Source organism: Pelodiscus sinensis, chromosome 7 (assembly GCF_049634645.1).
Source record: "Pelodiscus sinensis isolate JC-2024 chromosome 7, ASM4963464v1, whole genome shotgun sequence".
Lineage (NCBI taxonomy): Eukaryota > Metazoa > Chordata > Testudines > Trionychidae > Pelodiscus > Pelodiscus sinensis.
In genome coordinates this window covers 66,977,419-67,005,224 of record NC_134717.1, presented here as the reverse complement: position 1 = coordinate 67,005,224, position 27,806 = coordinate 66,977,419, and the positions used below count along the sequence as shown (strand labels likewise).

General features: G+C 39.0%; 1 protein-coding gene across 3 annotated transcripts in view; it reads right to left on the bottom strand.

Moving 5' to 3' along the window:
- The window catches only part of GLS (glutaminase), a 118,160-nt gene that overhangs the window by 69,648 nt on the left and 20,706 nt on the right, over positions 1 to 27,806 (bottom strand). For all 3 annotated transcript variants that reach the window (XM_075934203.1, XM_075934201.1, XM_075934202.1), the window contains 4 exons: positions 23,445 to 23,574; positions 22,752 to 22,831; positions 19,708 to 19,871; positions 3,554 to 3,612 (listed from right to left, as the gene is read on the bottom strand). In XM_075934203.1, the coding sequence (XP_075790318.1) occupies positions 3,554 to 3,612; positions 19,708 to 19,871; positions 22,752 to 22,831; positions 23,445 to 23,574 (433 nt within the window). The remainder of the gene's footprint in view (positions 1 to 3,553; positions 3,613 to 19,707; positions 19,872 to 22,751; positions 22,832 to 23,444; positions 23,575 to 27,806) is intronic.

The window sequence follows — 27,806 nt, the reverse complement described above, 5'->3', positions numbered from 1 at the left end:
CAGTTGAATACAGGTGCTCTGCATTACCTTCATCAGCTGCAGCTCATTAACAGGTGATTACAGGTGCTTTATCCATGGAATCTCTCCTGTGGGCTATACAGGTTGGGGTTTTTTAACTCAAATAGCAAAAACCGTGGGGTATATTTGGGGGGGGGGGGCATATTCGCTGAAATACGGTACCCATACTAATGATAATCATGCACAAGAATTGAGGTAAATACCCAGCTTTTTCTCTTTACTGACACATTCAGTGCATTGTATTTGCTGTATTATTTAGAATAATTTAATAGTTTAGAAAATTAACACATGAAATCAAGGAGCCCTTACATGTGAAGGTAGTAACAGTTTCACCACAAAGATAAAAGCTGGTCAGAATTTTGAAATACACCAACAGTCTCTCCATACCTCCTGATATGCTGGCATATGAATCTCATGTAATTTTATCAAATATTTGATGCCATTTAAGACAACGTAAAAGACATTTAACTGCCAGATTTCAAAGTCCATGCATGGTCCTCAATAAATATTAGCAATTCCTATGGATCCCAATGATAGTGAATGCATGTAAACTGAGGGCAACATATGGCTTTTATTTACCAGTGTGTTTAAGAAAAGTTTATACAGTAGACTTCCAATAATCCGGAATATATGGGACCTAGGTGGTGCCGGATTATCAAATATGCAGGACTATCAGGAGGTACTATAAACTGGTTATATATATACACTGTATACATTATATACTGTATATAAAGTGTTCTTAACCTCTTTTATTGTACTGTATACTGTAATGTTTTAGGTTAAGTCTTTTTTACTCTTTTTGCTCAGTTCACCTGCTGCCGCTGTTACCTTGTGACTCGTTTTTTGCCGAAGCTCACTCACTAGGCTCTTGCCGTTTTGATGCCGGACTATCAGGAGTGCCAGACTACTGGATGCCGGACTACTGGAGTTTTACTGTATATAGGTTATATCCAAATTTAAGTTTGTCAGTGGATTATCCAATATTTTTTTTTTTTTTTTTTTTTTTTTTTTTTTACACAATTCATATGTAAGACAGCTAAATTGTAGACTATAAGTTATCTGCCAAAATATAAGCAGTTAATGTTTTGTACCTGTTGATCCCAAATATAATTTTCAAAGAAATTATTATTAATTATTGAAATGTTAAATAGCAGCTTAGTGGAAGCAGTACATGAAATGATTTAGATATTGTCACTGAAAAAAATGAAGTGATAATATGGTATGTGTCTCAGATGTGCAGTTATTACAAGCAAACCTCTCAGTGTAATGCAATTTGGTCTATAAAAATATTACAGCATTTTTAAAACAAGTATCACGATTACATGCACTAAAAACTAAGATTTATTGTAGCCACATAAATATACCATTTATCAAGAACTCTATATTGGTGCATTCCAAATAGTTACATGCTGTTCTTTTGTCAGAACAGTGACCAATAAGGCACACTCTAGGAGGAGGAACATTTTAACAGCTTTTACAAATGTAGATGTTAAAACTAATTTTTGCCAACATGAATTTCAGTGCTCAGTGAAACCTTTAGAAAAACTAAATCATGAATACATTTACCTGTTATACTTAAGGCCATTTTCTTTCACCTATAGCTATTAAAGATAAACGTCTTTAAGCAAGAATTTTTACACCTTGTTTAATATAAATAGCAGAAAATCATGATACAAAATAAGGAGGAATCTTTCATAACTAGCATTTTGCAGGCAGAGGCTAAATGAGTTTCCAAATGTAATAAATCCAATGTAAAACAAATTAAGAAGTCATGCTTGGAAAAGTTACATACCTAGCGTTAAATTTTCTACATCAAAACTATGGTATGATTTACACTGGGGTTTTGTCTACACTACCACACTTAAAGCAGCACAGCTGAACCTCTAGAGCATCTACACGGACAGCACTATAAGTCAATGGGAAAGAGCACTCCCTCTGATTTGATTATGCTAGTCCCAAAAAGCAGTGGCAGCTATGTTATGTTGGCAAGAGAAGATCTCCCACTGACAGTCACGTCTACAACAGCACTCAGGTGGCATAACTGAAGTCACTCAGGGCATGGCTTATTCATACTTCTAAGCAATATTATATTGTTTTAAAGTCTAATGTGGACAAGGTCTGAGTACATCAGCATACAATCCATCTCATCTACAACTTACACCTGCAAACCCACGCCAAGGGAAGAATCCCACCTTTCAAAGCAAACATGCATTTATGTAGGAACATGGCCCAACAGCAATATCTGATATATAATCTAATATTTACTTATGGAAACACGCATAGCTGTTAGTTTCCAACCACTTATTTGAGAAAGTGGACATTTTAGGTTCAAAGCAATACCAAATAATATAGATAGTAAAAAGTGATTTAAATACATAGGAGGATAATTGTAGGCACATTTAATATAAAAGCATGGAATTTAGTTGTGCAGCTCCTATAAAGGATATATAGATGGTAAAGCACTCTAATTTTACCACGAAAGGAAAAATAATCCTATTGTACTTCTCTACAAGACAGGAGAAAATCTAAGTTCAGGGGTAAACTTGTCACTCTCTCTCATTAGGCAAGAGAAAATTTAGCGAATTTCTGAGGATGTACTCTTGATATGTAAGAGTTTAACCATTTAAATCAGGGGTGGGGATCAGGTCTGAGGGCCAGATATAGCCCCGAGCTTGCCTGGATCCAGTCCCCGAGGCTCAGGGCCCTCTCAGCATTGGGGAGCCCACACTGGTGCTCCAGCCCCCCTGCCGCCACAGAGGGGCTGGAGCACGTAAACTACTAGGCTGGGCCCCCATAGGTCTGGTGTAGAAGTGGAAATGTGTGGAGTGTCTTTCTCCTTCTCAGTCTGGGGCCACATCAGGGAGAGGCTGGGGGATGTTTTTACTTCTCACTCGTGTGCGGCCCCCGACTGATTTTTCTGTGGGTCAGTGGCCCCAACCCAAAAAGGGTTCCCCACCCTTGATATAAAAAGGTAACTGATAAGCATCAGTGTATTGATTTCTGTTACATGTCTGCTCCCAGCTCTGCTCCCGGAAGAGTCAGCTTCCACTCTGCACTATGAGCTGTGCAGTATAAAGCCCGGGAGCCAGTCTGCAGCACGTGTAGGATTTTTAAGTTAAAAAAGTAAATGTTTTTTACATCCCTAACTCTTAAGCCTCTGATGATGACTAAAAGACATTTCTCATAACAAAACTGCACTAAACGATTTCAATCTTATCCATCTGTCTGCTTTGCCCAGCATACAAAAAAGCTAACTAGATGGGTAAAACAATAAAAATAAAATTATATACAGAAGATGTAGCAGTGTTTCAGTTGAATCTGGATCAGATCATGATATCTTTCAGAAATCATCAATACAAATTTTAGTGATACCCTTGTTTTGAAGTGCTTATTATGCAAATTAGACAAGATTTGCATGCTTCCAATTAGACTTATCTATACACATATATTAAATGTACAAGCACTACTGACTGCTAAGCTAATTTTCCACATTCTAATGGGATACTCAGAATAAAACAAAGTGTGACTGTTTTACCTTGATTAAAGAAGTGATCACAATTGCTCCAGCATTCACCATAGGATTGTGAGGCTTGTCTGTGAAATAAAAAAATTTCAATTAACATACATCCCAATGGCTGACGTTCAGACTTGTTTCAAACAAAATTAAAATCGGCCAATACATCCAAGTAAAAGTTAGACATGTTTTTGAAGCTATGGCTATTTTATTTTATTGTAATCATAAATTACAATACTGTTAACCAACATTATATACTTGAGCAACATATAGAGCTTTTTTTTTCCAGTTTACAAGAGCATTGCTGTAGAACCTTTAGCATACTTCTCTTCATGAAGGGAGACACATCACAACACAAGATGACTTGACAGCTGCGGTGTACCACAGCCAAAAATCTTATGTGACATGCCTTTCCACTTTGCTAATAGGTGTATCAGTATCACTGCACTCTCTACATTCTGAATATGTCTTTTTCTTTTGTTACTGATCTAATACATACACTGCTCTGAAAACTGTGAAAAAGCTTATTCCCTAACTTGTTTTAAGTTACATTTACTGGATAACAAATCTATTATCCATACATTAGGAAACACGTGGCTAAACACCACATTAATTGATGTATGAACGCAGAATCTTTCAAGCAATTGTCAAACCCAGATTGTATATATACACACATAATAGATTTTATTAGTGAATCCCTGATAGCTGTAAGAGAAGTAAAATTGGTAATAGGTAGATGCCATTGACTTGCTACTATTTATATACTAACTACACAGGGAAAGCTCGCAAATTTATTCTAGCTAGCATATTTAATGAGAGCAATTATGTAATACTGATACTGGTTTCAAGAGTGTATATTAATACCACAGACAGAACTAATGCCTATTTTTTAAACCAAGTGTCCTCAGACTAAGTGAACATAGCGTACTTAGGCTTCCGACTTGTATTAAACAAATACTAACATGTCTGACTTACTCCATGGGGTTCTGATAAAAAATTAGCACTAAACAAAACTAGCATAGCCCATACTAAATAGATTACAAATTGATCTAAAAATGTTTTTATGCAGTGATTCTCAACTCTGGAGTCTCGTGGGGGGTCATCAACCTATCTAGGTATTTGCCTAACAGTACAACTGTCTACATAAAAAGCACTGGCTACATCAGTACAAATTAAAATGTTATGCAGTGAATTGGTTCGAGAAGTTCAATCTGTATATAGAAATAAAACCCGATCTGGCCTCCTCCCATTACCTGTCACCTGCCACCCAATACTGGAACTCATACAGGGCATCAAATTATAAACCATAATTGATGGGGACCCTATTCTGAAAGAACTGTTTTCTGAACCCTCTCTTGTGGCCTCCAACTCCCATACCCCCGACTTAATCAGGAACAAGCTCCCTACAGACAACAAACACCAAATTCAACTGGCACCAGACCCTTCCAAAACAAAATCTGAAGACATACCTCTACTGCTGCAATGATGAATGCCCATCCACCCCCAACACACCTTTCAAGATCTATGGCTCCTACACACATGCAATACAACAAGTTATATTTGCTGAGTGCATATATACATCTCCCAACAACTACTAATGAAACTTGACGATCAGTCTCAAATGCACTCTCACAGGAAAATGATGGAAAACAAAGAACAGTCTACCACCTGTGGGTGAACACTTTTTACAAAGTGATCACTCTATACCTGACCTTTCAGTCCTGACACACAAAAGAAACCTGCACACTTTCAAAAAAAGACAACCCTGGGAAGCTTAAATTCATAAGTCTGCTAGTCATAAGTCAAAAATCATGAACTAAATAGAGACAATGGATGTAGGGCTTACTGCAACAATCTGTGAATCATAGAAGACGAGGACTGGAAGAGACCTCGAAAGGTCATCGAGTCAAGTACCCTGCCTTCATGGCAGGACCCAGTACTGTCTAGACCATCCCTGATAGACATGTATCTAACCTATTCTTAAATAGCTCCACAGATGGGAATTCCACAACCTGCCTAGGCAATTTATTCCAGTGTTTAACCACCCTGACAGTTAAGAACTTTTTCCTAACGACCAACCTAAACCTCGCTTGCGTCAGTTTAAGCCCATTGCTTCTTGTTCTATCCTCAGAGGCCAGGAAGAACAATTTTTCTCCCTCCTCCTTGTGACACCCTTTTAGATACCTGAAAACTGCTATCATGTTTCCTCTCAATCTTCTCTTTTCCAAACTAAACAAGCCCAATTCTTTCAGTCTTCCTTCATAGGTCATGTTCTCTAGATCTTTAAACATTCTTGTTGCTCTTCTCTGGACCCTCCCCAATTTCTCCACATCTTTCTTGAAATGCGGTGCCCAGAACTGGACACAATACTCCAACTGAGGCCTAACCAGTGTAGAGTAGAGTAAAAGAATGACTTCTCGTGTCTTGCTCACAACACACCTGTTAATGCATCCTAGAATCATGTTTGCTTTTTTTGCAACAGCATCACACTGTTGACTCATTTAGCTTGTGGTCCACTATAACCCCGAGATCCCTTTCTACCATACTCCTTCCTAGAACGTCGCTTCCCATTCTGTATGTGTGAAACTGATTGTTCCTTCTTAAGTGGAGCACTTTGCATTTGTCCTTATAAAATTTCATCCTGATTACCTCAGACCATTTCTCCAATTTGTCCAGATCATTTTGAATTATGACCCTGTCCTCCAAAGCAGTCGCAACCCCTCCCAGCTTGATATCATCTGCAAACTTAATAAGCGTACTCCCTATGCCGATATAAATAGCTGATGAAGATATTGAACAGAACTGGTCCCAAAACAGACCCCTGCAGAACCCCACTTGTTACTCCTTTCCAGCAGGATTGTGAACCGTTAATAACTACTCTGAGAACAGTTAACCAGTCAGTTATGCACCCACCTTATAGTAGCCCCATCTAAGTTATATTTGCCTAGTTTATAAAGTCTAGGTATACCACATCCACCACTGCTCCCTTATCCACAAGAATTGTTATCCTATCAAAGAAAGCTATCAGATTGATTTGACCTGATTTGTTCTTTACAAATCCATGTTGGCTGTTCCCTATCACCTTATCTTCCAAGTGTTTGCAGAGGATTTCCTTAATTACTGGGTGGTGGTGCAGTGGGGCTAAGGCATTATCTTCCCTGGCACAGAAGTTAAACTGACTGGTCTGTAGTTTCCTGGGTTGTTCTTATTTCCCTTTTTATAGAGGGGCACTATATTTGCCCTTTTCCAGTCTTCTGGAATCTCTCCTGTCTTCCATGATTTCCAAAGATGATAGCTAGAGGCTCAGATACCTCCTCGAGTATTTTAGGGTGCATGTCATCAGGCCCTGGAGACTTGCAGACATCTAACTTTTCTAAGTGATTTTAACTTCTTTTTTGATTTTATCTTCTAAACGTACCCCCTTACTACTAGCATACACTATGTTAGGCATTCCTTCATCAGACTTCTTTGTTTCGGACTTCACCAAGAAGTCATTAAGTATCTCTGCCATTTCCAAGTTTCCTGTTACTGTTTCTCCCTCCTCACTGACCAGTGGGCTACCCTGTCCTTGGTCTTCCTCTTGCTTCTAATATATTTATAGAATGTTTTCTTGTTTCCCTTTATGCCTGTAGCTAGTTTTAGCTTGTTTTGTGCCTTTGCTTTTCTAATATTGCCCCTGTATTCCTGTATTGTTTGCCTATATTCATTCTTTGTAATTTGTCCTAGCTTCCATTTTTTATAGGACTCCTTTTTTATTTTTAGAGCATGCAAGATCTCCTGGTTAAGACAAGGCGGTCTTTTGCCATATTTTCTCTCTCTCCTATGCATCTTAATAGGTTGCTTTTGGGCCCTTAATAAAATGTCCCTTTGAAAAACCTGTCAACTCTCTTCAGTTGTTTTTCCTCTCAGTCTTGCCTCCCATGGGACCTTATCTATCAGCTCTTTGAGGTTTCCTGAAATCCACTGTCTCTAATTTGTAATGCACGTGAGAGAGAAATGTGAGTGAAAAGGGAAAGGAACCAGATTTTCTGTTTGGTCTAGAGCGGTGGTCACCAATCAGTAGATTGGGATCTATTGGTAGATCTTGGAGCCTCTGACAGGTGATCATGATTTGTTTGGCCAACAGGCTATGAAGTGCTGGCTTTTCAGCTGCCCCTCTCCCTTACTACTGCACATGTCCTGCCCTTTGTCTTGGAGCTGCCTCCCCTCATTCCCAGGACCCTCCTGCTTGCTGAGTAGGGCAGGGGAGGGAGAAGAGGAGCCAGGATGTCAAGGTACCCCCTTCTCCCACCCTGTATCCTATGTCCACAGAGCAAGGCAGGGGGCACAACAGGACTCAGAATGGAGTTTGCTGGCTGCTTTTGGAAGTGGTACAGGGCCAGGGCTGGGGCGAGTCTGCCTTAGCCCCACTGCACCACCACCCAGGAGCCACTTGAAATAAGCAGTGCCCAGTTATAGCCCACATCGTGAAACATTACCCCAGGTCATAAGCCCCCTCCTGCAATCCAAGCCCCTGCCCGAGTCCCGAGCACCCCTGCATCCAAACACACTCCCAGAGCCTGCATCTAGAGCCCCTGCCGCACCACAACTGCCAGCTCCAAGCTCGGCTCGGAGCCCCTCTCACACTCTAAATCCCTTAATCCAAGACCAGAGACTGCAATCCCAACCCACATCCCTTCCTGGTGAAAGTGAGAAAGAATGGAGGAGGGAGAGATGATGGCAAGAGCAGGGGCAGGGCCTCAGAGAAGGGACAAGGGTATTTGGATTTGAGGAAGATCTTGGATTGCACTTAAATTCAAAAAGTAATCTTGTGCTTAAAAAGGTTGGAGACCACTGGTCTAGAGCCTAGTGGGGAGGACCCTGGCGCCTGCAGTCGGGGGTCAGGCTCCCCACACTCATCTACAGTGATGGGGAGAAGTGGAGCAACACTGCTCTGCTCCCCTGGCTCCCAGCCACTTCATTCAAGGAAGGGGCAGGACCACCCCCAGCACTCACCAGTGGGAAGTGGAGCAATGCTGTTGAGACGGGGGAGCAGAGCAAGGCAGTGCTACGCCAGGTGGAGAGAGATCAGAGGAAGAGGCAGGGCAAAGGCAAAGCAGGAGCGATGGGGGACACTGTCCTGACCTTCCCCTGGGCTAGGGTATGTGCAGGGAGGAATCACATGGCCATTGTCCCCCCAATCCTGTGGCCTTCCTAACCAATCACTTCTGATTTATAACAGTCCTTTTGTCACATGACTACAAAGGTGTTAATATCCTTGAATTGTACCTTAGAATACGTGCTATCTACTTTTGCTAACCAATCTGTTCTACTTTGCATTTAGCTGTGATGCTCAGAATACATTTTCCAGACCTGAAAAAGAGCTCTGTGTGGCTCAAACACTCGTCTCTCACCAACAGAAATTGGTCAAATAAAAGATGTTACCTTACCCACCTTGCTTTTCAAAATTATTACTATTCTTCTATGTAGTTTAAGGAGCAGATTAACAAAAAATAATTGCCAAATGCCGATAAACCATGTCAATAAATATATGCCATACAGGCAAATATTAAATGTGATAAATTAAACGTAGCCAAAGTTAACTGAGATGAAAGAAAAAACTTACCCAATCTACCAAGGCCCTTTCAGTCCCCTCCTACATTATTAATGTAGTCTTAAGTACCTACGGGTACATTTATACCCCAAAAAGCACCAAATATGTCCTCAGATCTACCAAAGGCACAGTACTCCAAAGAAGAAACCCTGATATCCCTTCCCCACTAGCTAGTTTGCAGTCTTTGTGCCCAGCATTCAGATTTGTCCCCTCGATCATTATAGCCTTCAATACACTACTCAGGGTGTAGCGGCCAAATTTAAATGTGACAAATATTAATGCTGATACAGGCTGCATCAGCATATTAGAAGCATGTTTCTTTCTCTCAATTCAGAATAGATTCTCTTTCCCTCTAATATGGTTGTGCAGATCAAATATCTCCATTCCATACAGAAAATAAGTAGTCCACAAATGAAAAGAGTCATTTGTTTATTGGAGGAATGTGTATTCACAACAGGGCCTCAGTAAGAGCCACACTGTACAACAATGGCATTCGTATTCCCTTTGTTTATCACCGTTGCATTGCTGGAGTAACTGAGCTAGCCTCCACCCATACAGTTATTCTCTATCCAACTCAGACCTTTCCCCTAGTAAACTACCTTTTCTCTGCCAGTTTTCCTAGCTGCTTTTCCTCTGTTGACTTTATGCCCTTTTTGTAGTGACCCCCTAGCTATTTGGCTTGCAAACTCAGTACAAAAAGAAAAGGTCAACCTCTGCGCGCGCGCACACACACACACTAACTATATATATTTTAAAATATCATGGTTCAGGTCAAATGTGTCACACTTCCCAAAACATATAAGGCATGCTAACCCTTTGGACAGGTGCACATGGAAAGATATGGAAAGAAGAGTAGAAGTAGCCCCTACACAAGGGCTATTCATATAGACCCTCCTTTCACTCAGGACGCAAGAGGACCCATATAAGCATTCTGTGCTCTATTCTCAACATCAAGCAGGCCTTTATTTTCAATCTTGCAAAGAAGCTTTCCATAAAGTGCACAACATGTATTTAACCAAGCACAAATTAACTGACAGATTAGAATATATTGACTTGTATATTGACTTATGTGAAAGTACATAGAAGCAGAGAATTAAGAAACCCAAGCACTAGTCTCAACTCATTAAATGATTTATACAGGTTGGACCATCCTGGTCTGCATCCTTGGGACCGGTCTGGTCCCAAATGAGGGAAATATGCCCAATCAGGGGAGGTCCCCTACCACTGGCCTCCCAAGGACACCACTCCAGCCCTGCTGCTACAGGGGTAAGGCTTGGTCTTAGCTCTGGCTTGCTTTTGCCAGCTAGCTTGGGCTCTCCAGGGACAGAGCTACCCAGCCACCGCTGAATGCTAGGATGAGGCTCCCCAGGACAGGGCTTACCCAGTCCCAATGATGGGGATCTCAGCCTGCTGGACTCTCAACAAGCTCGCATTCCCGGGCACCGGGGCTCTCTGGACCAGCAACATCCATGATTCTGCCGGACCATGGATGCTGTTGTACCAAGGAGTCCCAGATTTAGAAGGTTCAACCTGCAGTATCTTTGAAAAACCTCACTCATCCTCCTCACTCATTCTGTGCAACAATTTGCTCATTTGTAAACTAAGTATGATACATATCTTTGTAAAGCAATTTAAGATACTTTTTTGGAAGAAGCTCTGTTAGTGTAGAGAATTATTAGCCTAATACACACAAATCTTTTTGAAGAAGCCAATTGTGCAATCAGGAAGCACAAATAAGCTACTTGCCACCATCTGAAGAAGAAATGGGGGGTGGGGGGGGGGGGAAGAGAACATTCCACAGAAATGGCGGGGGGGGAAGGGTACATTTCACAGACTTTACATTTAAGGAGTTTTTTGGCTTTTTATTGTCAGAGTATTACTTACAATGTCTTTTCTAAGTGTTACGAATAGGATTTTTTGAAGAATGGATTAACATAAATACCATATTAACAAGTTGTGATATGACAAAAAAAAAATATAGAACTAATCTACTGAAATCCAAGTAAGGCAGTATCATTTGATTCAGATCTGAGATTGCTCATTCCCTTGCCCAATGTTTTATGAAGTTTGGCTTATGAATATAAATATGCATAACTCAAAGATGCTTTAAACAAAATGCCTCTTGTAACGAAGGCATTTTAATATTAGAATCTGCTGGATTTATATATCCTATGTTGGTGTATTATCATTCTTGTATGAAAAGTTAGAAATATGAAGTATAGTTTTAAATTTGCTAATGAGAACCATTATTGGTATCCAGCAGTCTTTACAACCAGGTAATCAATGTAAGGACTTGTAAACAGCCTTGTTTGTCCTGTAAGTCCAACGGTGATTAGACTAGTAAGACATGTGACCATAGCACCAGATATTGGGATTCCATTTTTGACCCATGTAGTTTTTCATGGAAGGGAGAACGTACAACAAAAGACTAGGAAAAGACTATTTAAGCCAGGGGAAGTTATCAGCCCTTCATCTTTGGCTAATCTGGAAATCCCTGGAAGAATACAAAGGCGTGGGGATTCAGGTAGGAGTAAAAGATCATTTTTGATCTGAAGATTATGCTTAGAACCAAGTACAGCTATGAATTTTCTTTTCATTTTTAACTTAGTCACTTTGATCTGTCTGTTTTCACTTGCAACCACTTAAATCCTACTATTTGTACTTAATAAAAACACTTCTGTTTTCTATCAGGCCCAGTGTAATTGTTACCTGGGGGAGAATTAGGGGGATGACCAGCTTGCATCTCTTTCTTTCATTGATAAAGAGGGCAAATGTCCTCATGAGCTTTCTTAGTATATAACTTTTACTCAGAGAAAGATGGATTTGAGAATTTTGATCTCCTTTGAGGGTTGGTTTTCTGAGTGTCGTACCCCAGAACTGCATTCTCCCAGAGCTGAATTATTTCAGTGTCTGCTTTGCGCTTCACGGGGGTAGTAACTCCAGCTTCATGCCTTGTCTGGTGGAGAGCAGAGAATCTGGCCAGGCAGGACAGGGTAGTCGGTAGCCCCACAGAGCAAGACAGGCAGGGATCAGTGGCATAATTAGTACACCGGGGAACAAACTCAAGGGACTTCTGTGATGACACCCTGTCACAAGTTCCACATGGGAAATTGTTAAATTGAAGAAGATGAAGATTAATAGGAAAAATAAATAAGAAACTGGTTAAAGGGGATAGAAATGTAGCCGTGTTAGTCTGGGGTAGTTGAAGCAAAATGCAGGACAATGTAGCACTTTAAAGACTAACAAGATGGTTTATTAGATGATGAGCTTTCGTGGGCCAGACCCACTTCCTCAGATCAAATAGTGGAAGAAAGTAGTCACAACCATATATACCAAAGGATACAATTAAAAAAAATTTTCATATTTGTTCATTTTTTTAATTGTATCCTTTGGTATATATGGTTGTGACTACTTTCTTCCACTATTTGATCTGAGGAAGTGGGTCTGGCCCACGAAAGCTCATCATCTAATAAACCATCTTGTTAGTCTTTACAGTGCTACATTGTCCTGCATTTTGGTTAAAGGGGAGATAGACTACACTGGATCATAACGAAAGGCGAACCATCAGGTTGGAGGGAAGTTACTAGCACAATTTCTCAAAAATCAGTTTTGGGACCAGTCTTACTTTACATTTTTTGTGTGTGACCTTGGCACCAAAAAAAATGGGTGTGAGAACAAAATCTGCAAATGACACAAAGTTCAGAGATATTGCCAATACAGAAGAGGACCCAAAGATCACACAAGATGATATGGATGACTTTGTAAATTAGAATAATAGAAATGGGATGAAATTTTAATAGTACAGAAATTTCAACAGCATGCACTTAGGGGCTAATACAATAAAACATGTATTATCCAGCACGCCCAGGGATTAGGGCATGCCGGTAACCTAAAAATTTTGGTTATCTGGGGAAGGGAAGGCCACGAGAGCATGCAGGCCATATCCTGGCCCCTGCTCGGGGGGCAACAAGCTGCAGGGGGGGGGCAACAAGCTGCAGGGGGGGCAGGATGCGAACTGGTGAGGGGCATGGAAGCCAGGGGGCAGGAGGCAGAGATGGCAGGGGTGGCCTGTCAGGAGGAGGGGGCGGGACCTGCAGGGGGGCTGGCCTACCAGGAGCCATGGGGGTAGCAGAGATGCTTCCTGGTTGCTTCCGGCTGCCATTCACCCCTCCCCCAGTTACGTGCTGCACGTTCATCTGAGGAATGGCCCGGCTCTTAAAGGGCCAGTTACCCTTTTTTGGCTTTTCCTGGCGTCAGAAATTTGCTGGTTTCTACAGTTTTCCGGATGCTTAAGTTTCAGATAGTGCAGGTTTTACTGTAACAAGATTTTTTTTCTATGAGCTTGGCGTACATGAGTTGGAAATGACAAGAGGAGAAAGACCCAGGTGTACTGGTTGATCACAGGGTAACTATGAACTGCCAATGTGATATGGTCATAGAAAAGGCTAATGCAATCCTAGGATGCATCTGGGGCATATTTCCAGTAGAGAAAGGGAAATGTTAGCAACATTAGCAAGGCACTGGTGAGATCTCCTCTGTAATATTGTGTATAATTTTGGTCTTCTGTGTTTAAGAAAGAGGACCAGATGCAGAAAAGAACTAGTAGAATGATCCTTGGAATGGAAAACATACTTTATGGAAGGAGATTCAGAGTCTGGCTGGTATAGCCCACCAAGCAAAGGCTGAGGAAAGTATGGTTGCTCTTTATAAATATATCAGTGGGAGAAATACCAGGGAAAAAGAAAAGTTATTTAAGTTAATTGCTCATGTGAACACAAAAACCAATGGATATAAGTTGGACATCAACAAATTTAGCCTTGAAATTAGACAAAAGTTTCTAGCGATCAAAGGAGTCGAGTTCTGAAAAAATCCTCCAAGAGGAGCATTGGAGACAAAAGTATCTAACCATCTACAAGACTAAGCTGGATACATTTACGGACGGAATGATATGACAAGTCTGTCTACAATGACATATAGCTGATCCACAATTTCTAGCAACAAAATACTTTCCAGGGCCAGTAATGGGTACTAGATGGGAGAGAGCCCTGCATTACTACAGAGAATTCTTTCCCAGCTGTATAACTGGTGGGTATTGCTCACATACTCAGGGTCCAATTGATCATCATATTTGTGATCAGGAATGTCAGATTGGCTGAAATGCTGGGTGAGAGGAAAAAGGGTTTTTCGCCTTCCTCTGCACTATGTGACCAAAGTCACTTGCTGATTTAAATTAGAGTAAATGGTTCATACTCTGGAACTTGAAGTCTTTAAATCAGGATTTGAGGACATCAGTAGCTTATGGATCTATTACAGGAGTGGGTGGGTGAGGTGCAGTGGCCTGCACTACACAGGATGACCAGATAATCACGAATGTGCCATATGACCTTAAAATCTATTAATCTAATGCAAAGCATAAAATTAGAACCTATTTCATGTACAGACCTGCTATAAAGATTAATGAAAGATGTCAAAGTATCCAGTACAATTCAACGATTAGCTAAGGACATGCCCTTACCATTCTCTTATACAGTTAAGATACAATAATGTATATGCAAGTCACATGCAAAAGTTCGCAAAGAATTAGTCATCTTTATATTGACAAAGGGCATGTAGAATTAAAGACTGAATTTTGCTGGGAGTCTTGCCTCAATAGGTCCATTTCCTACATATCCATATGCTTAGTGACAAGTGCAACAAAACTGCTGAGTCATTTAATAAACCCTTGAAGCAGATCAGGAATTTTAAAATTTTAAGAGCTAACTTCATTCTTTGTTTAAAAAACGAAGCACACACACAAACTACATAAATGTTTCCAAAACTACAGTGGTCCAAGACACAGTCTGCTCTGGATTGGTTCCTATGACTTAGGAGAACACTTGTGGGATATTTTTAAGTCTGCAGCATTCTAGAATGAGAGTTATATATTTCTGGAAAACAGCTATTGCCAGGTTTTCCAAAAGAGGTATAACCAAGCTTATAGCCCTTGAAGTTTCTAAGACACCCTTCTATTTAATGATATTTTTGTGCTTAGAAAAATTAGTTCATGTCATTTTTAGCTTATTTTTAAAACAAAATTGTTTGGAATGTTGATATGGAAGGGTACAGCTTGCTCAGGAAGGATAGACAGGGAAAAAAGGAAGGAGGTGTTGCCTTATATATTAAAAATGTACACACTTAGACTGAGGTGGAGATGGACATAGGAGACGGAAATGTTGAGAGTCTCTGGGTTAGACTAAAAAGGGTAAAAAACAAGGGTGATTTCATGCTAGGAGTCTACTACAGGCCATCTACCCAAGTGGAAGAGGTGAATGAGGCTTTTTTTTTTAAACTACTAACAAAATCATCCAAAGCCCAAGATTTGGTGGTGATGGGGGGGACTTTAACTATCTAGATATATGTTGGGAAAAATAACACAGCAGGGTACAGACTATCCAATAAGTTCTTGGACTGCATTGGTCACACTTTTTATTTCAGAATGTTGAAAAAGCTACCGGGAGGAAGCTGTTCTAGATTTGATTTTAACAAATAGGGAGGAACTGGTTGAGAATTTGAAAGGCGAAGCCAGCTTAGGTGAAAGTGATCATGAAATCATACAGTTCACAATTCTAAGGAAGAGTAGAAGGGAGAACAGCAAAATAGAGACAATGGATTTCAGGAAGGCAGATTTTGGTAAGCTCAGAGAGCTGAGTAAGGTCCCATGGGAGGCAAGACTGAGGGGAAAAACAACCGAGGAGATTTGGCAGTTTTTCAAAGGGACGTTGTTAAGGGCCCAAAAGCAACCTATTCTGATGCATAGAAAATATGGCAAAAGACCGCCTTGTCTTAACCAGGAGATCTTGCATGGTCTAAAAATAAAAAAGGAGTACTATAAAAAATGGAAACTAGGACAAACTACAAAGGATGAATATAGGCAAACAACACAGGAATGCAGGAGCAAGATTAGAAAGGCAAAGGCACAAAATGAGGAATAAAGGGAAACAAGAAGATTTTTTTATAAATAAATTAGAAGCAAAAGGAAGACTAAGGACAGGGTAGCCCCACTGTTCAGTGAGAAGTCAGAAACAGGAACAGAAAACTTGGAAATGGCAGAGATGCTTAATGACTTCTTTGTTTCGGTCTTCACTGAGAAGTCTGATGAAGGAATGCCTAGCATAGTGAATATTAGTGGGAAATGATATGTTTAGAAGATAAAATAAAAAAAGAACAAGTTAAAAATCACTCAGAAAAGTTAGATGCCTGCAAGTCACCAGGGCCTGATGAAATGCACCCTAGAATACTCGAGGAGCTGATAGAGGAGGTATCTGAGCCTCTAGCTATTATCTTTGGAAAGTTATGGGAGACAGGAGAGATTCCAGAAGACTGGAAAAGGGCAAATATAGTGCCCCTCTATAAAAAGGGAAATAAGAACAACCCAGGAAACTACAGACCAGTCAGTTTAACTTTTGTGCCAGGGAAGATAATGGAGCATGTAATTAAGGAAATCATCTGCAAACACTTGGAAGGTGATAAGGTGATAGGGAACAGCCAACATGGATTTGTAAAGAACAAATCATGTCAAAACAATCTGATAGCTTTCTTTGATAGGATAATGAGTCTTGTGGATAAGAGAGAAGTGGTAGATGTGGTATACCTAGACTTTAGTAAGGTGTTTGATATGGTCTCGCATGATATTCTTATCAATAAACTAAGCAAATATAGCTTAGATGGGGCTACTATAAGGTGGGTGCATAACTGGCTGGATAACCGTACTCAGAGAGTAGTTATTAATGGTTCTCAATCCTGCTGGAAAGGTATAACAAGTGGGGTTCTGCAACTGTCTGTTTTGGGACCGACTCTCTTCAATATGTTCATCAACTATTTAGATACTGGCATTGAAAGTACGCTTATTAAGTTTGCAGATGATACCAAGCTGGGAGAGGTTACAACTGCTTTGGAGGATAAGACCATAATTCAAAATGATCTGGACAAATTGGAGAAATGGTCTGAGGTAAACAGGATGAAGTTTAATAAAGACAAATGCAAAGTGCTTCACTTAGGAAGGAACAATCAGTTTCACACATACAGAATAGGAAGCGACGGTCTAGGAAGGAGTATGGCAGAAAGGGACCTAGAGGTTATAGTGGACCACAAGCTGAATATGAGTCAGCAGTGTGATGCTCTTGCAAAAAAAGCAAACATGATTCTAGGATGCATTAACAGGTGTGTTGTGAGCAAGACATGAGAAGTCATTCTTCTACTCTACTCTACACTGGTTAGGCCTCAGTTGGAGTATTGTGTCCAGTTCTGGGCACCACATTTCAAGAAAGATGTGGAGAAATTGGAGAGAGTCCAGAGAAGAGCAACAAGAATGATTAAGGGTCTAGAGGAACATGACCTATGAAGGGAGGCTGAAAGAATTCGATTTGTTTAATTTAGAAAAGAGAAGACTGATGGGAGGACATAAATAGACAGCTGTTTTCAGATATCTAAAAGGATGTCATAAGGAGGAGGGAGAAAAATTGTTCATCTTGATCTCTTAGGATAAAACAAGAAGCAATGGGCTTAAACTGAAGCAAGGGAGGTTTAGGTTGGACGTTAGGAAAAAGTTCTTAACTGTCAGGGTGGTTAAACACTGGAATAAATTGCCCAGGGAGGTTGTAGAATCTCCATCTGTGGAGAAATTTAAGAGTAGGTTAGATAAATTGCTATCAGGGATGGTCTAAACAGTACTGGGTCCTGCCATGAGGGCCGGGGACTGGACTAGATGACCTCTCGAGGTCCCTTCCAGTCCTAGTATTCTATTATTCTAATTTTACTTGCAATTCTGTTAGTTTCCAGTACGGCCTATTAATATTAGCATTGTAGACAGTTAAATACAAAATACTTAAGTCCCGAAGGATACAACGTATAACTTCTGCTTACAAACCTACTCATCTTAAATGAGCATGTGTCAATAACAACCACCACCACCAACAACAAAATTCAAATGATCCAGGTGCTCAGCTCTCCCAAACAATACATACAGATTAATTTATAGCTAAACATTATGTACAAAAAAATTCCCTCTTTCTATGTAACTATACTGTCTGCTTAGCTCCTGATTTTCAGCTTCTATTCTATGGATTTCCATTTTAAGTGAGACAGGCAGACTTCTGTAATTTACTGTTATATTGCCTCTGTCCTTAGCTTTGTATCAACCAGCTGAAAAATAACACTGTAATATGCATGCCACACATTTTCAGTTAATTTGAAACAATGCAGTACAGTATTTTAAACAAACCAAATTCTCTTATTCTATGATAATTATTTAGCTCTTCTTTGTTTACACTATCTATAAAAAAGAACTGACTAGTAATTTATTCTCTTATTTAACTAGTTTTTTGTTTTAAACCTGTATTAAAATGGGAAATAACTTTTATGCCTTTCCTCATTATATTAGTAAGAACTATGCTAAATTGACAGATACCGTTAAAAGCTGACTGATTTTCAGTAATATACCTACTTTTTACACTGGGATTTTTTTTAAAAGGCAGAAACCGCTGCTGCTTCTTTATGCTTGTTTAGCACCTCAGCATTTGTGGACAGTAACAACAAAAATTGTGCATGATGGAACAAAATGCTAATTTCCACATTCTGGTAATAGAAAATCATGTTCATATTATAGTATGACAAATGCAAGAATTTATTTATATTCCTCAACACAAAGACAATGTTCTAAAAGGGTTACATCTGACATGATCAAATTCTATTAATTAAATATTAATTGGAGTCCCATGGCAACAGAAATGTTTGATCTCTTACAGAACAAGCTCCACTAGAAATATCTGTTTCAGAGACAAAAAGCCAGTGTTTCCTCCAAGATTAAGTGAATCATCCTTTTAACATTTTAGCACTTTGTTTTTCAAAACAGTGCCTTTTATGCTCATGGCTTGCTACAATAAACAGCAAAAACAGTCTATATAAAATCTTGCACAGAATCATTTTAGAAAAAAGTCCTTGTGAAACAAACATTTGCTTTGAATTGGGAGCAGAGCACTTTCAGTGTTAGATAATCATGGGGAGACAGTCCCATCTTCCACTTCTATTATCTGGAATCCAGCCAGCATTTGTATCTAGCACTAGCACCAAATTCTCTCTGAGAAGGAAAAGGATGACTGACAATTATATTTCCTTCAATGTAACATCTGATTCTATGATCAAGAAACCATTTTGCAAAGGGCCAGACTAGCTACCAACCTCCATTTTCTCAAATAAAAAAAAAGTTAAATTCCATAATATTGAATAAAAACATACATTATGAATTATTACAAAAATATAACTAGTAGTTGCAAAAATTAATATAGGCCATTAAAAACCCAATCAAGTATATTATGCTGAGTCTGGAAGCAAGACAAAACTAATAACTACTGTAAGCAAAGGGTGAAACTATTCCATGGGCAAAATATTTTGGGGGCACTGAACCTAATAAATCAGCATTGTCAGAGGATACCAATCTGATATACTGATTTAAAAAAAATGAACAAAAACATGGTATCTTCCATTATGATATTCTGATTTCAAACAGGAAGTTGAAAATTTTCATTATTAAACATATAATTCTTACCATCTTCATTCAGGAACAGTTTGTTGAATCTTAATCCGCTAGGCTCTTTACCAACGTATCTGTGCACATACTCTGTGCCTAGATCATTAACAGCAACAGCATATTTCAAAGGCTTTACACAGGACTGAAGACAAAAGGGGACTTTGGTATCTCCAACAGAATGCCTAACAAAGAAACAGATACAATTTAATATTTTCCTTTTTTGACTACTATGTCAAGATTTACTGCACTAAATCTTCAGATTATTATTGAATGTTTTTGTACTACCAATATTGTTAAATTGTTTTAAAAACAGAAATCTGTACTCAATTCAATATGTTTTATTTTTCAATGTGTGTAAAGGCAACAGTGAAGTCAAACTCTAGTAATCACCATATAAATAAGAAAACAGAAATAGTGAGCTGGTGACGGCTACATCTATACTACAGCAGGAATTGATGCTGTGAGATCAGTCCACTAACAATCGATTTAGTGTATCTAAGCAAGAATGGCCAAATCAATTGCAGATCACTCTGCAACTGATTCCTGTACTTCACGCCCAACGAAAAGAGTAAAGTAAGTCAACAGGAGAATTTCTCCCATTGATACCTCTCCTCTCCACAGTTTAGACCCTGTGGTAACAAGTCCTAAGGCACATCAACTCTAGCTACGCTATTCTGCTTTTTATGGTAGTGTAGACATGGGCTACGTCTACAGAGAGGTGTCCGTATCAGAGCTAAAACTAACACAGGTATTTCTGATTCCTAGTCCTGTGCTCAAGTCACTAAGCTACCATCCGCAACCAAAATTGATACCCCTTTTTAAGTCTGGATCATTAAAGTATTACAACTTGGATTTGAGTTTCCAGACACCTGGATTTACAATATCCTCTGAAGTGAGAAAATGAAAGACAAAATTTGATAAAAATTGATTGTTTAGTATGCTTTAACAACAAATTCAGACTGTTTCTAAAACCAAGGCTGGATTAGCACAAGTAGTCTTGTCTAAATTTGTCTAAAATGTTGGTCTCCAACCCTATCAAATCTTTGTCCATCAGCTGAGTTTTAAGAGTACATTTTTGTGATATGGTTGCAAAAAGAGATATTCTTTTAAGAGGTCTTTAATGGTGCTCACAGAGCCTCTTTGATGGCCTTGAAAATATATTTGATGGCCTTTCATTAATATATTTTATAATATTCCTAATAAAGCAAAATCCTAACCAAAGTAATCTGAAGAACAGGAATGTATTTTGAGTATGAATTTTAAAACTGATCTACAAACAGCAAATAATATATAATTCAAGTATCAGTTAAGGAAGCTTCTGAACTGGAACACTGGAAAATCACTTTTACACAAAAATTGCATAGTATTTTCATTCTAATCCTTTCCACTTTGACTGAACTGATCCTGAAATTCTGTAGCCATAGAAAATGTTACAGCTGTCTCAGTGTACCTCAAGAGACACTTGGCTGGGTGGGAACTTAGACATGAAATTATTTTTTATTATTTGCTACAATTAACTCGTAACACATTTTGGCTCCATTGGCAATATGTATTCATGAAAAAAGTTAAAGCTTTAGAGTTTATATTTCAGATGCTGCACGATAAACACCTAATAGATACTTTGATTTGTTGTAATGTACATATTCACTTAGTCTAAATTAATATTTTATTTTGTTAAGCTAATAATAAGTGCACAACTGAAAGATAAAACTGTTTATACTGCAGTGCTGTGTTCCTATTCAATAAGCACAGGTGAGGTGGCAAACTGAATTTCTCTTGGTCTGGAGTTTAATGCTTTTAACACTCTAACTTCAAGAAAATAACTGTACTTAGATGGCTCAAGTGCTTTCCAGCTTTACATAAATATGAAGGAAAAAAGGAAAGTATTTTTAAAATTATTAAATACTTATGTTGATACTAAAATGGCCTCAAGTCAATACTCTTTGCAAGCTGGCATGAGACATACCTCTACTGATGCTACAGTCAATTACCCCATTCCTTTGGGACATTCAAGCATCCCTGAACACTAGTGTTGAACCACTTTGTTATGGGAGAAAAGGGCAGTCCAAATCACTAGGGATCATCCAGGCAACAGTTACATCCAGACCCATGTAAGATCAAGAGACATTTTCATTTCATAAATGGGAAACACAGGCCTTGTTAATTTATGTCAGTCCCTGAGTATTTCTTTCCTTTTAAGGACAGATATGTTCTTGTAGAAGGGGTTTCAACAGTTATGAAGCCAGGGTACACTTAAAAAGAGCCTCTAATGTTTTTCAGATTAATGCTGGCCAAGTGGTGTCAACACCCACACTAATATCTTCCTATAAAAGTCAACTGTGAAAATTCCCCATCTATATAGTCTTCTTCACAGTAAGCTCTCTGAGCACTAGGACAATTCCCAACTTCAGATCTAAATAAGAGCTGATCAAAAGATTTCAACAAACAAATAAAACAGAGCAAGAGTTTTGATTTTCTCTTTGTTTTCTAGACAGATCTACCATGTATAAAGTAAGCCATAAGAAAATAGTAATCTGATTACTATGGATGAGAGGGGAAGACAATTGCTTTTGAAGCAATTTTCAGTAGGTTACTAACTTAAGTTTAGCAACATATTACATGTATGAAAACTGTCATGCTAACTCACAGGAAGGCAAGTTCTTTTGTCAGAATAAATATACTCTAATTTCAGAGGTGGAGGGGGTTTCTCAAAAGAAATCTACTATCAAAGACTGGCTGTAAAGAGGACTTACTTGGAAGGCAATTGTCGCTGTGTAGCTATCAACAACTTCAGTCATCAATTGCAACTGAAAAATCACTTAGCTATTAAGTTCACTCAGATGATCACTACTGAATGCTACCATCAGGGATGCTGTAGTGCCAAATATCAAAAGACAATATCTGGTAGCTCCTTTTCCAAATAAAATAAAGTGGACTCTACTGTATGGGAAATACCAATAACACTTAATTGAAACATAAAACATCAGCAACAGGAGCAGATCCCTCTAGCTGTGAAATTATACCAATAGTGAAAATCTTCACCACAGTAAAAAAATATATACCTTTGTCCATCCACTGTGCAAAGTGACACTCCCCACAAATCAGGGCTGAACTTGGCCAATTGTGGAATATAGTCAGCAACCTACCAAAAATATGAAATGAAATCGTACAGTTAGTTATAATTAAAATGTTTATTTTCACTATTAAGCAATATATTGTAACAGGCATAAATACTTATGTATATTATGCTGTGGAATACAGCATATTCTATTTCTCCGAATAGCTTAGATGACAGAGATTTCATTCAGGTAACAGAGTTTAGATGAAAAAATGTCATCCTGTTTATCAATCCCCCAAGCACTCTCCTTTACAGTCAGAAATAGAACAGACTTTACTTATCATAACACATATAATAAAGCAACAGACTTTTACATCCAGAGTATGGTTGATTTCCAAAAATCATTAGAAGCTTGGAAATGCTTCAGAAGTTGAAAGCATATCAAATTATGAGACCATACTATATTTAATACAGTTTAGAATAAGTTAACAAGTATAAAAAAATTACTAGGTTGCAAGAACTCAAAAAAAATCTCTATTGAATTCTTATCTCCTTGTACTCCTAAAGCAGTTGTCTTAAAATATATGAAATATAAAGCAACATCTCCACTTTCAAACAAACTGTGGCTCTCTTTTGAGCTGGGCAGGTATGAAGGGAGAACACACACCAAAAAATCCCATCCTTACAAAGATATTACCTGTCCTCCAGATTGTTTTTTAGCACTTTCATACAGCTCATCAATGTGTGAAGTAAATGACATAAAGTCTGGAATGACAAACTTCCGCCTAAAGGCCTGAGTAAGCAACACAATGTTGCTTTGTACACACCTGCAAAATAAAAGAAAATTGTCATGTTAAGTAAATATTCTGCTTTTTATTTCATCTAAGAGGACTATAAAAGGTACAATCCAGTCCAGGTTTACGACTAATCCACTGAAGTAAACAGCAGAACGTGCTTTAAGCGAGGGCTGGATGACTGAGCCCTTAATTATTCTTATAGGCAGGGCTCAACAAACAATACAATCTACTAGCCAATGGCGAGTAGATTTCAGCCGCACGCCCTGTTCATTCGCAGCGTATGCATGCGCATTGCGGCTCTTGCATATGCGTAGTATGGGGCTGGCAAGAGAATTTCACTGCCGTTCATCAAACCCTGCTTATAGGCATAAGATAATCTCTATTAAAAAGAGCTTTCCAAAAAGATATTAGAGAAATTGATTAGTTACAGCAGTTGAATACTAGTCGGTTTTATTCTTTAATTATGTTATGCTCTAATTTAAGGTTTCAACTGCAGGGGTGCACTTCATGTTTAATTGTATGTGACCCAGTTCATTCTATCCTGCTGCATCCTAGGAATCACTATGTAGTGTTTTCCAAAGGTATGTTCAGAGGCCCATCTGGCAGCTCTAAAAATGTCTACAAGTGGAATCTTCCATAGATAGGATATAGATACAGAGAACACTTCGATGGAGTGTGCTTGAAGAGAGGTAGGAGGATTTATGTTGTTCTGTTCATAACAATCAGATACAGTCCAATATCCAGTGCAAGTCTCTGGGAAGAAACTGGTTTTATCTTTATTATGATCAGCTATGGATATGAAAAGTTTTGGTGATGATCTGAGAGGCTTAGTCCTATCAGGATAAAAGGACAATGCTCTGCGTACATCAAGCACGTGCAGAATGGATTCAAAAGTGTTGGCGTGTAGTTTAGAAAAGAAAGTAGGCAGATGAATGGTTTGGGTGTTGTAAAAAGAATGAACTTTTGGTAGGAACTTGGAATGTGTATGGAGGGAAACCTTATCCTTAAAGAACATGGTATATGGTAGTTTTACTATAAATACTGCAATTTCTCCTACTTTTCTGGCTGATGTGATGGCTAGTAAGAAAGCAGTCTTATTATATAAATGCAGGAGGGAGCAGGTTGCCGTCAATTCAAAGGGTTGGCCCATTAGAAAGTTAAGGAAAACGTGAAGGTCCCATGGTTAAGTTGGCGGTTTAACATCTGGATAGAATGCCTATAGTCCCTTGAGGTATCTCCCAGTGTGCGAACACAGAAGTTGTATCTATTTTGAGATGAAAAGTTGTGATGACTGTCAGGTGTACTTTAATGAAACTTAGGGAAAACCCCAATTGTTTAAGGTGGAGAAGATAGTTCAATATTGTAGGAACAGATGCTGAGGTAGGAAACGTGCTGCTGTAGTACCAGTGAGAGAACCTTGTCCATTTGAGAAAGTAAGTTTTACCTGTGGATTGTGCTGCTATGCAACAACACTCTTTGAACTGGTTCTGAGCACTAACTCCTGATCCATGAACCATTGAGGTACACTTTGAGATGCAGCATGTGAAAGTTGGGATGCTATTCCTGTGTTGTGGGGTATGCTAGGAGGTTGGATGTTAGTGGTAGGGTGATCAGAGAAAAGGAAGACATCCTGGTGAAAAAGGGGTACCATGGTTCTCTGGGCCATGAGGGAGCCACAAGTATTACTGTAGCTGTGGCCAAGCAAATCTTCTGTACCACCCTGAGTAATGGTATTGATAGGAAGACATAAAGGAGGCCACAGTCCCATCTGACCAGGAATGCATCGCCTAATCCTGCTCTGAAACAGAAGTTTGGGCATTTTCTTGTAGGGACTGCGAACTATGGGGTAACCCCAGGGGTCAAAGATTGGGTTGATGATTTCTGGATTTATCACCCATTTGTATTTTTGATGGAGAGATCTCGTGAGTGCATCTGCAATGGTGTTGAGAGCCCCTAGAAGGTAATGGATGGAGACTTATGTTGCGTCAAAGACACCAGTTCCACAGTTTCATGGATTCCTTGCAAAGCATGTGGGATCAAGCTCCCCCTTGCCTCTTTATGTAGAGCATACAGGCTATGTTGTCAGTGTAGAGTCTGACCTGTTTGCTTTCTATGAAGAGACTACAGACCCTGAGCGGTGTGGTCCACAAGGAGCACTCCCCATCCTGTGAAGGAGGCATCTGTTGGAATAGTGACACATGGTTCTTCTTGTGTAAAGGGGGCCCCTGAACACAGATTGTATTGGATTGTCCACCAAGTAAGGGATTGCCTGATCACAGGAAGGATGGAGAGGAGGTTATTGAGGAAATGTTGAGAGATCTGGACATAGTATATAACCATCTCTGAAATCCTTGCATGAAGAGGCACGTATTCATCACAATTACATTGCAAGAGGCCACATGTCCGAGTAGCTTGAGATAGTCATGAGCAATAACCTGCAGGCTGGCCTGCAGTTAGCATACTGGGAACTTGATGTTGTTGAATCTGTCATGTGGAAAAGATGTGATAGCTGTTGTTGCATCTAATTGACCTCTTATGTACTGTAGCCTTTGAGTGGGAATAAGTGAGGATTTGTTTCTGTTGATTTGCAGAACAAGAAATTGGGAAAAAAGAATGGTTGTAAGGATGCTTTGATAAGAGTCCTGTAGGAAAAGGGCATTTAAGCAGCAGTTGTCCAGGTATGGGAAAATAATGCCTTTCTTTTTTTAGATGAGCAGTAACAACTGCCAGAATCTTAGACCTAGGACAAACCAGAGAAAATGTGAGCTGCATATACTGTAGTGTCATGTGAATGTGTGTCTTGCAGGATGAGGGATGAAAACCAGTCATCCTGCTCCCAGTACTGACATATGGTTGCGCCCCCCCCCCCCAAAAAAATAGGGTCACCATTTTGAATCCTACGTATTTGTTCTGAGCTCTGAGATAAAGACTAGAGCAGCATCCCCCATTTTTCTTCTCTGTGAAAAAATGGTGGGAATAGAATCCCTTATATTGGACAGCTATAGCTCCAAAGTGGAGGCAATGTATTTTTGGAGAAGCAACTGTATGTGAGAATGGCCCCTATGCTGAAGTCCCATCAGTGCCAGGGATCTTTCCAAAAAGCCTTCCCTTTTCGAAAGAACCGCGTCTAGACCGCGGTTTTACTTTCGAAATAGCACTTTTTTGAAAGAGCGCCATTACGTGATTATGCAAATAAAGCATGGGAAATTCAAATCCCGGCTTCATTTGCAATTTCAGAATGCCTAATTTACATACCTCTGTCGAAAGAGGGATGTAATCTAGACGTACCCCCTGAATCAAAGGAAAAAAATGTGTCTCTTCACAAACAAAGACAGCCTTTAATTCTAAGTTTTTAATAAAGATTCATAGATTCAGCACACATTTTTATTTAAAATGTTTTAAAAGATTGTAAGAACTTTAGGTTTTAATGTATTTTGTATTAAATTCAGATTTCATTTTAAATAGGTTTATTTTTAAAATTTAAACAAAATAAAATTGATTTAAATCAAAATTTGTTTTTGTTTTTTAATTATCCAACCTGTTAGAAGCAGGATCCCCTTTGAACTCTTTCATTTTCTACCATATGGCTGCAACTGGGTTTCCACCACCCACAGTACAAAGCAGGAGTTGAGTTTTAGGAAGGCAGAATACTGGAGCGCGTAAGTCGGAACTATTTTTCATCCTCCCTATTATGTCCTTTATCGTAACAATTCTTTCAAGGTATTTTCTTCTCTACCCTTTTGGGTTTGCACATACCCTGTTTGTCAGTCTTTCCACTGGGAAAGTATTCAAAATATGGTCCCAGTCCTTATATAGATATAAACCTGAACTAACATCAATGTCAATGAGATGTTTGTCTACAGCAGTCGGAGGACCTATGCCTATACATGTAACTAGTAGTATTACTTCTAGTAAAGCTCTTAAAAGAGAAGTAATTACATTTGAAAGCTTGTGCAACAGTTCTAATCTCCTGCAGAAAACAAATTCAAATTTAATTGTTTTTGGTAAATGAGAGTCTGTCATATTAACATGAAATTCCAAACACTTTAATTAACCTGCTGTGGCAGAACCTTTTAAGCCATCCAAATGAATAAAAACCTGTGTAACTTGAGAAGTAAAAGGTAAGTATCAGGAAGCCTAATGGAAAATTTCTCAGGAATCTGCTATCTTCATGTATGTTGAAGGAAGGTCAATTTAATTTTAAAAATTAGAAGATCACTGGAGGCCAGATTGCCAATTGTTAGGTTTACATTTACAACTTA